The sequence below is a fragment of the Symphodus melops genome (assembly GCF_947650265.1).
Source record: "Symphodus melops genome assembly, chromosome: 12".
NCBI classification, from domain to species: Eukaryota; Metazoa; Chordata; class Actinopteri; order Labriformes; family Labridae; genus Symphodus; species Symphodus melops.
The window spans coordinates 7,664,367-7,680,343 of record NC_136702.1 but is presented as its reverse complement, the minus strand read 5'-3'; the positions used below and the strand labels follow the sequence as shown (position 1 = coordinate 7,680,343).

The 15,977-nt window shown below is 38.4% G+C and overlaps 1 protein-coding gene across 2 annotated transcripts; it reads right to left on the bottom strand.

Annotated features, from left to right (window-relative positions):
• Positions 1–437: 437 nt before the first annotated feature.
• Positions 438–15,378, bottom strand: ankrd10b (ankyrin repeat domain 10b). 2 transcript variants are annotated; one of them, XM_079357510.1, is made up of 6 exons: positions 14,906–15,378; positions 13,884–14,036; positions 12,796–12,887; positions 4,035–4,300; positions 3,388–3,495; positions 438–1,071 (listed from the first exon to the last, which is right to left on the bottom strand). In XM_079357510.1, exons 1-6 carry the CDS (start codon positions 15,101–15,103, stop codon positions 842–844), a joined length of 1,047 nt encoding a protein of 348 aa, XP_079213636.1. In that variant the 5' UTR covers positions 15,104–15,378; the 3' UTR covers positions 438–841. The 2 variants fall into 2 exon arrangements, with proteins under 2 accessions (XP_079213636.1, XP_079213637.1); XM_079357511.1 differs by lacking the exon at positions 14,906–15,378 and adding an exon at positions 14,718–14,875.
• Between the last annotated feature and the right edge of the window lie 599 nt (positions 15,379–15,977).

Sequence of the window (15,977 nt, the reverse complement as noted above, 5' to 3'; positions counted from 1 at the left end):
TTTAAACACAAAGTTATTAACATCGGTGTTTGACATCTTGAAACCTTTACATTTTTTAAATTAAACTCTAACTTAATTTGACAATATTTACAAACAGAACCTGTTGTTTTATTTAAAATAATGTGTTCCTCCTCCCTATTGCCGTTAAGGGCATCGTCTGAAACGGGGCGTGGTCGCATCGACGTAGTGTTTGTGCATTGCACATGAAGGTCGCTTCTTGTGACAGGTGACTGTTGAACACCACTGAAACTGTGCCCATACACGTGAGCCAAGACCGGGGGCGACCCGTCTGCTCCACTTACAGGAGCACTCTGGATAAACCGGGCCAAACAAATACTTTAATTACGGTTGCAAAGTCTTTTATGCATATAGAGACATATTAATACAATACAGGTTGATGCACATGAAGCTTTACAAAAGAATGAAAACTTTTCAACTTTTGCAAAACCTGTTTTATTATTAATTGGTAACATGGGACTTGCATTGTTTGTTTTTATAATTCATATCTAGTTAAGACTAACAAAATGTAAGTATTGGTAGAAGGTCAACACAGATGATAACTTTAGTGTGTAACAGAAGAAAGCTATTTACAGCCTTACAAAAACTTTTGAACACTTAACAAATCCTTTAAACACAAAGATCCCCTTTTTCGTCAGCTTTATCAGTTACACATTCAAAGTGCTCCATAACAATGGGCCTGCCCTTTACAACAATAAATGAAAATTTCAATTAATGAAAAACTGGTCCATTCAATGGATTTAAGGCAAATTAATTATTGATAAGCCATACATGAGATTCAGACAAATTAAATTGCCCTCTCGTCAATCGAGTCCCTTGTGCTTTATGATCCATGGTACAGAAGCATTGTGCTGAAGAGGGCATGGTCATACAGCTGCTCTGCTTTTACTGACTTCTGGTGCTCCATCTGGCTGCCTGCAGTGCTGTTGTCTGAAGAGTCACTGTAGCTGAGCTGACCATGGAGGATTTCTGCTGCTGGTTCACACCCAAATGGAAGCGGTTGTTTATTGTGACCGTTTGAGGGGAAATCATCAAAAGGTCTCTCACCTGCCACTGGAAATAAAACACATTGTCAAAGGGCATAAAGAAAATCTATTTGTGACCGTTTTCCTCCTTCAAAAAAATGAAGAAGGGCAAAAATGCAAAAAAATAAAATAAAATGTTAGATTCATTTTGTTTTGCACAACTAAATTTCAGAGGGGCTCCTTTTAAAACAAAAATGAGATGCAGACATTTTGTGACCACATTTCATCACAGAGGAGGGAACAAAAAATCACTTTAGCTTTCCGCTTAAGCTTGCTCACAAAGTCTAAAGTTCAAAATGCAGTCTTTCATAATTCCACAAGTTCTGACCCGAGACCTTGTTTAAAATAGGTCACACCATGATCTTTGGTTACTTAGTGCTACAGTTACTGCTGTATGACACAGTGACCTAGTTCACTCTCCACAGAGGCATTTAAGCTGTTCTGTCAAGGCAAGTAAATCTAGTTTTTTTTTCCAAATGTGTTGGCATGCCATAGTAAAAAAACAACACAAGGGGCCGGGTGGATTTAAAGAGGGAACTTTAGTCAAATTAAATTCATAACTTGATTACTCTTTTTAACTCTGATTTGAAATCCATCTAAAAATGTTTTTTTTTTTTTTTTTAACAGGCCAGGAAAACTGCCAAACCTATAGAAATGCCTTCAAAGATGCACAGAACACAAAGATAAAACAAAAAGTCCAACACAATCACATTTAAAAATGTATCAACATTTAATGATTCACACAATAAGTACAAAGCTAAACCTTCTCAGTACTGAGTATTTGATGTTTCAAATTTAAAATGTCATACACAAACTTTCTGCCATGTAACACAAGAACTGCAACATGAACATCTACTACAAAATACAGAGATTATAAAGAAGTTCCCTTACTTGTATATAAAAGTTGAAAATAAAGCACATTTTAAGTTATTGGTCAACTGTTCAATACAGCTCAAGAAATAAGGCTTTTTGCAAATCCATGCAAACTTTCTTGAGCAGTACTAGTTATTCAAAACGACTGATCGTAAAAGGGCCAATTACTGCTTAAAACTCAGGCAGGGTATAATTATATGGACATACACATGTGCAAGCCTTGCTAGTTGCCTAAAAAAATGTTGCTAACACGCTCAATAAACATTCACCACGCTTTAAAGTCATGTAAGCACTCAGCCACATAATAAACACAAAGGAAGAAACAGAAGAACAAACTAATGAACCACCATGTCGTATAATAGGACATTCAGTAACTACAACTAAGCTGCACATTCAATCACTTATACTTTGAGCTACATTCATGTTGGGATATGCTTTGGCATAAAAGGTCATTCTACAATACTAAAAATCCGGGGTTAATGTGTGGCTAGATGACACTTCCTCAGTGTATATTAACGAGTGTGCACTCGTCATTTCTGCACAAAAGTCGTCAATGAAGCCGCAATTACAAGATTTCTGAACAAACTTTCTTAAAATCAACAATGGGGGGAGAGACGACGATATTCATTCGCAAGAAAACCATCCTATCAAAACACCAATGGGACCCCTCTGTATACGCTGATCGCAGTATTTGTTTAATTATAGAATTCTCAATGTAATTAATAATTGTCCAAAAACACCCTTCTCTTAGCCATTTGAAATGAGCGTGCAAGTTAACTAGCCAAACCATTCTGAAATAGATTCATTTGACAAACAATAGTTAGGACTGATGTGAAAACATGCAACTTTTTTTTTTTTTCTCCCCTTGGTCAAATGTAAGAATGACCAACATTTGAACTTGTAATGCTACCATGTCAAGGGAATGCCATTAGTTAGAAATTGTTTAAATTATTTCCGTTTAATTGTGCAAAACAAAACTTATCTGTGGAACAGAAACCTCAAAAAGGTTTACACAACAGTTATTTGTTTAAGTGGACGGCTGCTTTAAATACAACTATAAAAAAAAGATAACTCTATCCATCCGAGCAGAATCAGGTACACCGAATAGTAGAAATACAGATCACACACTGCTATTCATCTTTCACATGTAGCTTAATAACAAATCAGACACAAGCGTACTCCTCTACGCATGTCGTACGCAAAATACAAAAGCCAGATGCTACCAGAAAAATCTACTGCACAAATGGAACATTAGCGATCGCCTCTACACAAAAATAAGCTCCCTACAGGTAGGCATAAGAGTTGGTGCAGCGGCAGGGGGTTTGCATTGAAGCCACAGTGATGACCTCCAGCTCTTTAGTTGCCTGGCTGGACCTGTTCGGTCCCACTGGGTCCTCACATTGATCCATGGACCTCGGCCCCTGTGGTGGTGCAAACCCATTCAGCCCAAATGCAAAGGGTCCTGGCCCACCTGAGGTATCAGTTGATGCCAACTCCATGCTCATGCTTTCCATCTGGGCCTCTCCAGCACCACCCAGTGGCCCATTCCCATTCAGCAATTCTGGTGACATACCCAGACCTACAAGCAAAAGATGAATACAAAACGTAAAATGAGTGTTCTTTGGGGGGGGGGGGGGGGTCCGATAGTGTCAAACCTTCAAGAAAACACCAGGCTATGATTTAGGGCTGAATTTCTTGTCATTCAATTATCCATTTAAAGGCAAGTCTACCAAATACCCTTATTTTTCATCATTTATTAAAAGCTCAAAGCTGCATTTTTGGTTTAAAGTCCTCTACTGAACATATTCAGTGTTACAGTGGTCCAAATAAGTTGTGGGGTTTTATTGATCACAAGACAGACAGACTTTTCTGCATGTGGGAGCCTGAGGGTATCAGTCTTATCTTTAAAACAAATTCAAACGCCCACACAGAACAAACCTGGTGCAACCCTTTCTGTATTAAAATACTTTTTTTTTTTTTGTTGTCTTCAGCAGCAATGTTTGGTCTAGCATTTCTGCAGTGACATCAGGCTAATTAAAGAGTAACTGTTCAAGCTGGAGTACAGTAACACCTTTTCCAAGAAACATCCAAAACGTTTAAGTTAAATTGATGACCTACCATTAGGTCGAGCCTTCTTCACTGGGTTGGCTTCCATGTCATCAAAAGACCTCTTTCTGTTGGGAGTGCCATTTAAGAAGCTGCGACCCTGGATGTTGGGGTGAGTTTGGCCCCTGTTCTGGGTCATGCCATTCAGAAAGGCCCCAGTATGGGACTGAGCCATGTTTTGTTGGAAGTTCTGGGCATTGGAGAGAATCCTGGCGCACTCCTGGAACCCCTGGGCGTGGGCCAGGTCAGCAGCGGTCAGCCCACTGGCATTCCTCATACTGCACAACAGAAAAGAAAAGTGTTAGAGACACTCACTGTACGTTTGGTGTACACAAATAAACAACAAACAACATAGGACACGCCCAAACGTACATACACACAAGCACACGCGCACACAAGCACACACACAGACAATAAGTTTTCACACAGACAAACAGATACAGATAGATGTAAAGAAACAGCCTGCTCTGTTCTACCCTCTCACATCCTCTTCGTCATCTTCATGAGATGACGACTGATCCTTTGGGATCAATTTCATCTTTCATACAACTTCAATTTGAAATTTTACCAATCATTTTTGAAACATCTGCTATGAAAGGACATGATTAACACAACGCAAGCGTCTGCTCGTTTTTTTTGTTTTTTTTTAAACCGGACCTGACATGAATCGGAAAAAAAGCACAGGAACATTAAGATCAATGGAAAGAGTCCCAGAATCTGAGAGAGAAAGCTTCAATGTTTGATTTGAAGAGCTGACGTGTGCGGGGCAAGTGTGACGTCCAGGAAGGGTTTGGATTTAAGGCGGCTGTCATCCATTATTCCAAAAGTGAAGAAAGATTTTTGCATTTCCACATCCAGATTCCATTTGAGGATGTCTCAAAAATGAGCTGTTAAAAGTGAACTTGAAGTGGTGTGTATACATATGCACCAATATCCTCTGTATATAGGTGAGTGTGTAAAGTGGAAAACTAAAATGGAAATAGTAGACTTCTTCCTCGACAAGTAATAGATCAGAAGTTCTTCATGTTACCGACCACGATGGAACAGCGTTGAACCTCTCAAGGAAACTCCACAGATTCGCTGGCTACGAGCAAGAATCACTTTGATCGTTAAGAGTTCCACGTGTCTTCTCTTGGGGACGTAAAGGTTCAAGGAACAAGTCTTCAGTTTGGTTCAAGAAAGATGGACGAGGGAATGGTGGAAAAGAAGAAGAAAAAACAACAGTAATCCATGGGGAGGTGTTTGTGCAATCGTTCATTACTTACTAAAAAAAAAAGAAGCTTTTTGACCACATACAGTTGTGTTAATCATGTCCAGTGGCAGCAGGAATAAGCAGATTTTTGAGCATTGAAATGAATGAGCGAACAGTGCTTTTGAGCTTTTTTTATCATCAGACTTGTATGCAGCACTTTTGTCTGGAAGTAATATCATTAAAAACATTGATGAATAATTAGTGTTATCTACATGAAGAGATAATAGAGTAAATGAAGTTTCATCTGAATGTTGTTACTAGAGTTGTAAGTGAATAAATGCTGATTTATGACCTTAACATATACAGTCTATGTTTCTGTTCATCTCCTGCCAGTCTCCTAAGAACGAATAGAGGACTTTTAGCTTAATGATGAGAAATTTTTCTCATCCCTATTGGCCGATGTGTAAACAATGCTTCATTTGTTCTGTGTTTAGATGTCCTCACACAGCAAAATGAGTTCTGCAAGGGAACAGTCATGTCTTTGTCAGAGAAGTGGGACTTTGGCCCAAATCCAGGCCTGCACTTTAAAATGTGTGTGAGGAAAAAATGACTCTGTTACCATCTGCAGGCCAGTGTAGGAAAATACCTTGATTATGCTGATGTTTGTTTTTTGAGGTAACAATGGCTTACTGTTGGACTGCTTGTGTGGGAACAAAAACACACTATTCTGTTTTATTTGGCTTCATTTTGTGACATGACATTGACTTCCACACAATAAGGCAGGAAAGTACACTGCCGCTGTTTGCTCATTCATTTTCTTAAAAAATTAATTTTCTTTATCTTCATATTTTCATCATCTTAATAAAAGCAAAAGAAACATTTGAAAGAAATAGTGCATGTGATAAACATTTCATAAAGACTTTAAATTGAAAAGTAAAACATCACACAATAACTTGTTGAACATTACCCATCCCCTTCAAAATTAACGCTTCCAAAAAGATTCTCTCAAGAGGCTACTTTAATGTGGGAAACTAAACGTAAATGGTTTGGACTCACTGCAAGGAATACAGACCGTGCGGTAATGCAATAAAGACTACTTTACACCATAGCTAACTCAATAGCTTTGCACTCTAAAAACCTGTATGGAGTTTCTTTCTGACAGAAACAGATCCCTGAGAGTCAGTGAATACAAATATCACAGCAGGGAAATTACATTTAAAGACTTCAGTGTTTTATAAAATATAGTTACTCATTTCTAATGAAAGCTCTTGTTCTGTCCGAAATAAAAATCAAGGTTTATGTCCTTGACCTCTGAGGTCAGATTCAGAACACATGGAGGCCCAGAAAATATCCCATCAAGGCCACAAACTAAGGTTTGCTCTCAGATCTTCAATACTCAAAACAGCTTACTTCCTCGACACTGAAGATCTTTATTTATTCAAAATCTCTATTTCTTTAAGGTTTAAAGCAAAAGTAGTAAGTGCTACAAAGTTAAAAACAATGTTTAACAGACAGATGTTAGAAAACTTTTTTAGATACCGTCAAAGACGCGCCGTATGTTCTCAAATATGACAAGAAGTCATGAATGTCAAATGACTGACAGGTGCAGTCAAACTCAACTTAAATCAAGTGAAGTGAGAAAATCAATTATTAATAACTCATTTGTGTATTTAATCCAGGATGATCTCAATCGTTATCTCGTTGTGCATCTTTACCTCAAATACTAGTTTTTCCCTCTACTTCCATCTTTGATCTAAAGACTGCTACCTAAATGAAAATCTAACACTCCTTTACACTATCCTAAAAGCTGTATTCCTTCAGTGAGACCTGACATCTACAGAGGGCAAAGAGCCAAAAACAGTTGTTTTTTTCATTCATCTATGATGACGGTGATGTGGGGAGGTTTAAAAGGAAGCGTTAATTCTTTGTAAATGCCTGGTATGCTTTGCTTTTCCGTCCTAAGCACACAATATGAATCTTCTCTAACTATAGTCTAACCTTCCTGAGGCAGCCTATGATCATGCTACATGTTGACATGGGACTCACGTGATTAAACCTGTCCATATTAAGGGCTCCTATGGTTAGTTGACAAAATAAAAAACAAAATCATAAAAATAAAAAATAAACAAAAGACTAGATACAGGAACAATTATGGATAATAAGCAAAGCATGCAGGTCTAATACTTTAGTTTTGATTCATAAAAAAACCTAGCATTAAAACCAATCACCGCAAGAAATACCTCAACAGTTTGCCAGTGTGTAGATAGGAAGCGATAGTGAGAACACTCAATGCCACAACAGTGCGGCTATCCCAGGGAACGGGGCAGACTCAGCAGTGTCTATTCTCCCCCTTTCTAGGATTACTTGAAAAAACCAAGTCATTTCCAATTCATTGGCTGCAAAACATTAAGACGTATGGTTCTGATTCTGTTAACAGTATAGAAAACTTTTTTTTTGTCACTTATTGTCACTTTCATAAAGGAAAAGGTGACAAAGATTAAATGTCAAAACAGGCTATATGATATTGTATAGGGTTAATACTGTGACATACAAAAGAAAACATTTCTGTGTCAAAAGTATGAGATCTTTTTTTTTAACAGTGAAATGACAGTGAATAACCATTGCAACAGGATGATTGTTAGCATTAAACAGTACAGTACATGATGCTATGCTAACACTAACACATCCCACTCAGCTGCTGTAAGGCTTCATCTCTGCAGTCTGCTCTGCTCTCGTCACCGGGAGCCTCTAAACACTCTCCTACCTGCTGCTGGCTCGCTAATGCACCACCCTTACTCTTTGAGGCTCATGACAAACCATTTAGACCCTCTTTTTTTATAAACCTCCAGGCCTGGATAGGCTTTTAAGTTTATATTTAGAGTTGGCATCACAGATCAGCATCATTTAGACATTTTTATTAAATATCAATGTATTGAAAATACAAATTGCAGTGTTTCGGTTGAATTTATTATCTTTACATATTTATTATTCTACTATCGTTCTTCTAAAAATGTCCCTTATTAAGATTATGTTTAGACAAACGTTTTTACATTGGATTTAGATAAGAGACAGTGGACAATGATTTATTTTTAGGACTCCTAAATTGGTGCGACGATAAGATGAAGAAGGCGAATGGGACAAGGTTTTTTATTTAAAGCTGGGAAAGAGCAGCCCAGGAGTGGTACTTGCTGTCCCAAAGGAAAGTTTCCGTGCTTTGTAATGGAACAAAGATAAGATATCCCATCTTCTGGAACCAGTGGTCGGATGTGCAAACAAGCATTTGCAAGTTTAAATAATCTTGTGAGGGAAAATGTAAATATAAAAAAGGGATGTCAGTGGAAAGAACTCAGGAGTTGGCGCAATAGCAAAAGTGAAAAAAAAAAAAAAGTATCCAACCTTGATACCACTAGTAGTGTAAAATCTTCAAGTTCCTTATGCTCTCATTTATTGTTTTGTTTTTTAAAGGAAGAGAGAAAGCTTTCCAACAGATCAGCTGCATCAGGGTCTTGCCACACCCATAGCTTAGCCATAAGATGCAGCTGGAGCCACAGTTTGCTTTCTCTTGCAGCCATGCGGTTTGTTGAGAGTGCTGGATCAGAGGTGGGGGCTGATGGTGAGAGAGCTCTCTGTATTGTTGTTCTTCTAATGAATCAGAGATGGATCCATTTAGTGTTGTTTCCCCCGCCCTGTTTATGCTTCTTCTTCTTCTTCATAAGCAAAAAATAACCACAACGCCAGGGAAGAGTGGAACAGGAAGTCACGGACTTCTCAGTTGAAGTCGATGGAAGATATGAGGTGACAAAAGGTCATTCAGAGTGTCCGATGGGGAGAGGCTTTTCACGTCAAGACTCTTCAATGAATAAGTCAACAAGCTGAAGATGAGAACGAATACTTCCAGCAAGATCCATTACTGACAATGTCAGACATTGAAATATTGTACAAGAAAAGTTATTTTCCCACTAAGAGGACGGTTAATCTGGTTTTGTATGAAGCAAAACATAAATGAGTGACACAGCTGAAGTTGAGATTTTAAGGGCCTTTTGTACCACATTATTTTCTGTAGTGATCCTAGTTAGAACACATGATTTTTTTTATAGTCGATGCCTGCCTTTTTAATGGCTTTTCAGGGTCCATAAAAATTAAGATATACACTTCCTCTTTAGTGGTCTATCAATGTTAACACTTAACTGGGATCTTAAGTTTATTTCCATGTTTGTCATTGAATCAGCCAAAGTGAATTTTCTGGATTTTTTTGGTTACATGCAGATAGATTTACTGCAGACAGTCCAAAGTCACCTGGGTTTTGTTGTGGGTGTCAGCAGAGAGGTTCTTCTTCAATGTCAGACAGCAGGAGGTTAAAGATGTCTTCAAGTATAAAAAGAAAACTCCACAGACTGATGACCAGCACAGACGAGGAGAATTCAAAGAGAGGATTCCGATAATGAAGGTTCCCACTGAAACGATTCGTTATCATGAAAAGTCTATTCATAAAATTACACCTCAAGTTTGGACCTGGAATGGTGGACTGAATACATATAAATCACAACTCACGTTTAATGGAAGATTAGATGAACGTTTATTTAACTGTGATATATTAAACACGTGAATGTTACTGTGTATATTTGACATACTTGGAGAAAACTTTGTTGTAATTCAACTTGTGATAAAAGTGGAAAAGGGTTAGCCTGTATTTATTTTGCACTTATGCCTTTGAGATCAAATAACTGCAGATAATAGTTTGACCTGTTATTATGATTGATCATTCACTTTAAGTTGCTACATTTGAAATTACAATATCCAATACAAATAGAAAAAAATGATTGAGCGGGACTCTCATCATAATAGTTCAATTATACCTCCAAACACTTTGTATCTTTTTTTTTAAATTTAATTCTCATTCATTGTGTCGGTTTCTTTTTTAGCTTGTGTGTTTTATGTATACATGTTACGTCCAATCACAAACCAGGATTTGTAGGCTGCGGCTTATCTGGACTTCCTCCTCCACCTTCGTCTCAATGACACAATACGCGTGATAATTTTTTTTAGTTTATTGATACAGCAGAATATTTAAGGAGATGTTCTGAAGTTATTTTGTCATGAGCCTCATTCCCACATTATGTGCCTTAGTTTCCCTCCCGGTTATCCCCTCTTACATCTATGGGTCAGAGGTTAAACTAAATAGCTTGATAATAAACTAAACTAAATGAAACATCTGTGATCTGAAGGAGAAAAAAAATTATACAACAATTTCATCATAAACATTCCTCATCAGCTGATGACCAAATGCACATTTCAAGACGTTCGTTAAATGTTCAGCTTCCATGAAACTCGTAAACTTTGAGCTGGACTGTAGTTTATTGAAACAGCAAATCAACCGGAGCTTTCTGATGCACTGAGTGGCTCGAACTTGGTGTCAAATCTTTTAAGTCTAAATCTCTGTTTAACTAAATTTACAAATCTCTGCTGTGGGGATGACCCCACTGCAACACATCTGAAAATGAATTTATTTTATTTTAGTTGTAATTTATGCCCTTAAATAAACAAAAAACATATTTTATTATATAACAGGTTCTAAAAAGACGGTTAGCCTTTGAATGAGGCAAACAAAAACATAACTAGGGCAAATTCCAACTCAAATGCCCTTACTTCCAACTTAACATCACATATAGTAATAAAGAAGAAGAAGTGTCATAAGGAAATCTCTCTTCATTTAACATATCATGATAAACTATGCATCTTCAAACACCCCAGTTGTTTTGGGTTTCTAAACATTATAAATATATATTTTTTTAAAAGGCGTACAGATAGTTGCAAACAATGAAAGCACTACGTTTTTAGTTCAAATAGAAAATAGTTGAATCTTGAACTGAAATGTGCTTCCATGTTTTAAAGTTAGCTTGTTAGAAAACATTGTCTTTAAATGTTAACTGGCGTATACATGTTACTCTCTGTACAAACATAAAACTGCGTTATTAGGAACTTGCAGTAGTAACAGCGTAAGAGCTGAGGTAATGGAGTTGATTGACAGGCATGACCTTTAGTTAAATACCAGCGGCTCTGTTCCGACATGAAAGGCAAAGAAAAGAGTAGCACATTCATTTGTAATTGTCTCATTTTCTTTAATGGATCTCAATTTAATAAACAGGAAAGACGGGCGGTGTCTCTATGTTCACGCTTCAGGTGCAACAACAATAACGAAAGGAATTCTACGAAGGCAGCTGTCAACGTAAAGGGTGTGGCTGAACACTAGCAAGGAGGCAGATTATTTATACACTTCTTTAAATAAAATGGGAAAACCAGACAGCTTGAACTCTTGGCCTTCTCTTGATAAACGTTTATAATCAAGAAATGAATGGCTATTTTAATCAAATTAAAAGACAACCAAAATAGTCCCCTCCTAAAAATCTGATCCTGCCAATTACTTCCAATTATTAATAATCTAATTATCAATGGTCTATGCATTTTCATTGAATGCAACAGCATGGTAGCCTTTTCACAATGACATTAATACGACCTCTTAAACAGACAATGTGCATTTGATCATCTCGTCTAAGTAAGACACTTACCAAAACAAATGTTAACGAAGAAAAGCACACTCTAGACTTAACAGAGATCATGCATTATGTCCTACTGAGCGAAGAACAGTTGAACAACGTTTACATTGAGTTTTCCTCTTGTCTGTGTAATAACTGTGCTGGATGTTGAAAGCTGTTGGTTCTATTCCATTTAAAAAGGAAAACCATTTTGGATTAATTTTCTCCTTTGATTGAAGCGTCACTGTTTCTTAAAATCAGAGCTATTACATGTTGGCTGAATGTGAAGGGGGAAAAAAAAGATCCTTATAAATGTTTCTGCTCGTCTTATTACACTCACTGAGGGCAACTCAATGCAAATTGTTGCAATAATAAACAACAATTTCAGGAATTATAACATTGTTTAACACATTTTCAAGGGAGCACCACCACAAAATAAGATAATAATAATAAGATAAAATAAGATAATTATGTATTTGATGTTATTTTTTTGTACAGGCATTTCTTGATTGAAATGTTTTAAGCTTAATAAAATATGTTAATTCATTAGCATCGTTTTCATTAACTAGTGTTAAACTTTCCAGCCTACTAGAATATACCTCCTAAATTCTAGTCATTTAATGAACTGCCCAACAGCTATAAATGAACAGACAGAAGAAAAAATTCATTTCTACATAATTTTGTGATGCACAACTTAATATACCTAAGCGATGGAGTTTAATCCTAATCATCTCTTGAAAGTTATCTTAACAAAAATGTCCAGCACTGAGGAGTTTGTGGTAAACAGCTTGCGTGATTACATGTTAAGTTTACCATTCAATAGAGCATCTTCCTTCTGCTGGTTATGTCCAGGACAACCACAATGTATTTTTAGAAATCGTTTGAACACTTATCATTGTTCACAACACTCCAGAAACCTCACTGACAAAAGTCTACACTGCTCTCATATGAGTTTGGTATGGTGGTGATCCCTTGCAAAGGTAGAACTGAGATGTGAAATAGTAAAAAGGAAAAGCAATGAAGTCACAGATCTGATCACAGGACTTACTCAGCTTTCGCTCCCTGAATCAAGAGAGCGTTGATGCACTCCAGACTGCCCGCACGAGCAGCCTTGTGGATGGGCGTCTCGCCCACATAGTCCTGAGCAGAGATAGGAGAGAGGGGTTACACACAAGAAGACGTGACTGGACTGTGCAGAAGAGCAGCAAGGAGCAAAAACATTAGTTCAAATATTTTCTTATATAAGTAAAAGGTTTTTAATCACATAGCCACCTCCTTCTACAGCTTGCGATAATTGGGTAACTCTACAGGGGAGATTCTGAACTTTTCACCCGGACTTCAGCCCTACCCACTCACAGTTACAGCTCTGCATTAGTCGTGAGTACAGATGGAAAGAGTTTGGGAGGAAAATAATCCGAAGGTGTCCTCTAACCAGTGAAACATACGTCATACTCAAACGTGCTCAGCAACCCAAGACAGGTTAAGTCCCAAAACCAAGAATATCTTTCGTTATTTATGCAAACGCAAACAAATTCAAAGCCAATTGTTAGAAATGTGTTTTGTGATGACGTCAAAATGTTATGTCATTAATGTGACCTACTAATCTGAATTCTCTCAGAAGTGCAGCAGAGCATAAAATAGAGCTCGCTGTGTCAGTGAAAGTATGAAAATTCCTGCAGAGGATAGGACTTTAGTAGTAAAACACAAAAGGGCGAGTACTAACAAGTGCAGCATCTGAAAATGTGACAAACATAATCCAAGTGGGCCAGAGGGATGAGTAGGTACAGCAGACTGAGAGGGTCGTGACCCCACTTTAAGGTGATCCTTCTTGATGGGATAAGTCGGAGCTCAGTCTCTTGGATGCTTTACTCTTAAATCATGCCGTTGTACCTCTGTCTGCATAACAGGAGGTTTAATGATTTAAAGCATATAACATGTTTAGTCACTTTAACCTGTCGTCTCCACTGTCTCTTTGTAATGAGACGATTTCCTTCTAGTATAGACAATGTGCACTGGATCATGTTTGCACACATATCTCCAGGAAACGTCAACAAGGAAAATACCTGTCAACTTGCTGGACAAGTTGTGTATTATTTTGAAAAAGTGGTAAGACTGAACTACCTGGCTTACACTTACCTGTCTGTTAATTTCTGCACCGGCTTGGAGTAGCCATAACAAGCACTCAGGGTGGCCCCCAAAAGCAGCAATATGAGTGGGTGTCTGTGCAAACCTGGAGGTCATCGCATTAACACCACAGCCCACCTGAACCAGACGCATGACACACTCCAACTGTGAAGAGAAGAGCAATGCACTAGGTCAGGCTGAGTGTGAAGAAATGTGCAGTGATTCATTCATATCTTTCACCACAAGAAAACACAGACGGGGCAGGTAGAAACAAGTGTAGTACAGTGGCTGGAAAGACGGGGGAGAAACTCAATACTACAGTTTGGCGTGGTTCAATGACGAAGACTAATGGCTGTTTGCTTGGCTCACATCCAATGTCTGTGGTAATTGTAGGCCTGCCTTTCTCATAATAGTGCCATTAAAATATATTTAAAGCAACGTACTTTTAGAAGAAGGCGGTTCGATGGAAACGAGTCAACAATTTAATAGGCCAACGACAAAGTTGCATTCCCGTTTTCAATATAACCCAAACGCTTGACAAAGACATACCAAATGCGAAATAGGAAAGTTGTGCTATTGCGAAGGCGTTTCACATCTATTGTTTACTCATATCAGTAAGGTTTTCATTTTTTATAGTTTAAGTAAATTAAAAAGTAGTGTTAGTCAAGATTACGAACATTTATTGCTTGTTTTGGTTCTTATCTGCGTCTCCATGGTAACGTTTCTTAATATGGTTCCCGCTCAAATCTCGGTTCAGATTTACAATAACGTTGTGATACACGACGGTACAGTACGCCGTTTGATTAAATAAAATATGCGTCAGCGACAAAGAAGCTGCGAGTTTACGTTTCGGGTCCATTGCCTGCCTCCGGTTAATAGTGATGGCTGCGTTTTCAGTCTCATAGGCGAACAGTTCACGCAAACATCAGGAAATGGCCGAGAGACGAGAGAGGCTCCTGTGTCGGCGCTCATTTCGGATCTCCTTTAAAAAAACAAAACATATTCATGTCAGAGGCCTGAAGCTAGTCAGCTACCTTCCCGAAATGAGCGGCCCAGTGTATGGGCGTCCAGCCGTAGAAGGTGTCCTCCACGGTGAGGTCAGCCGGGTTTGAGGTGCACTGAAGGAGGGAGCACAAGGCGCCGACATCTCCATCCCTGCACGCGCGGTGGAGAGGGAAGCGGCTGTTCAGGACCTCCTCACTTGAAAATCCAGACTCCACTCCGACCGACATTTCTTAGATAACGCAGAAGATGATGGACGACACTGCGCTGCTTTACAACAACAACACTGCAAGCTATTGTTTTATTCCTGTCGCTGATGGGGGGTGCCTGTAAATCAGGACACACGCCACCCTGAATGGTGTGCCTTTCTGCCTGACAACACAAAGAAGACAGCGTAGAGCACGCGTCGGAGTGAAACTTGAGAAACGCCGAGCAGGCGGTAAACTCTGGACTGGATCACACGCTCCTCACGTCAACTACTTTTGTGTTACATGACTGCCATCTTCTGGAGATAGCCAACTACTGCAGCATGGCCTTTATACTATAGCAACGCATAAAGGCCATTTTTATGTTAATAATAAAATGTCTCTTTAACGATAATCTCTGCTCTACCGCTTTTCCAAAGAGCAATGGAGCAGATTTTGGCAACCACATCCCTGAAAACGTGAGTCAGTTAAGATTCTGACAAGGTTTGTTCTGAACCTGCCCAAAAAGCTTAAGTTGCTTCAAAACAAAACTTCTAAAGAACACGAAGACATGGAAGTGGACAAAAAATGTGAGACAGCGTTTGAAAAGGTAAAGAATGTCTCTCTCAATATGAGGCTACTCCAATAATCTCCACTCAGGACACATAAAGCACTAACCAAGTCACTTCTTGGTCGGATATGGACATTGGCCCTCACTTCTCAAATGTATACTGAAAACACAGACAGAAAACTGTATGTATGGTTATTTCCATGCAAAGTTTGACTCTTATCAATTTGGGCGTGAGCAGAGGATATGCTCAAATTTCACGCCAGGACTCAGTTTGGAACCTTTAGGAATGGACCTTAAATACACATTTATAACCATCCCCGTCTCGTGTTTACTCTTTGTAAGTTGTAG

Bases quoted from the DNA above. Each gene is read 5' to 3' on its own strand.
- ankrd10b (XM_079357510.1), bottom strand. From the start codon at position 15,103: ATGTCGGTCGGAGTGGAGTCTGGATTTTCAAGTGAGGAGGTCCTGAAC. The intron at 3,496-4,034 runs GTAGGTCATCAA...TTTTGCTTGTAG, and splicing joins GAAGAAGGCTCGACCTAATG to GTCTGGGTATGTCACCAGAA. The intron at 1,072-3,387 runs GTGGGCCAGGAC...TTTTATTTCCAG, and splicing joins GGCATCAACTGATACCTCAG to TGGCAGGTGAGAGACCTTTT.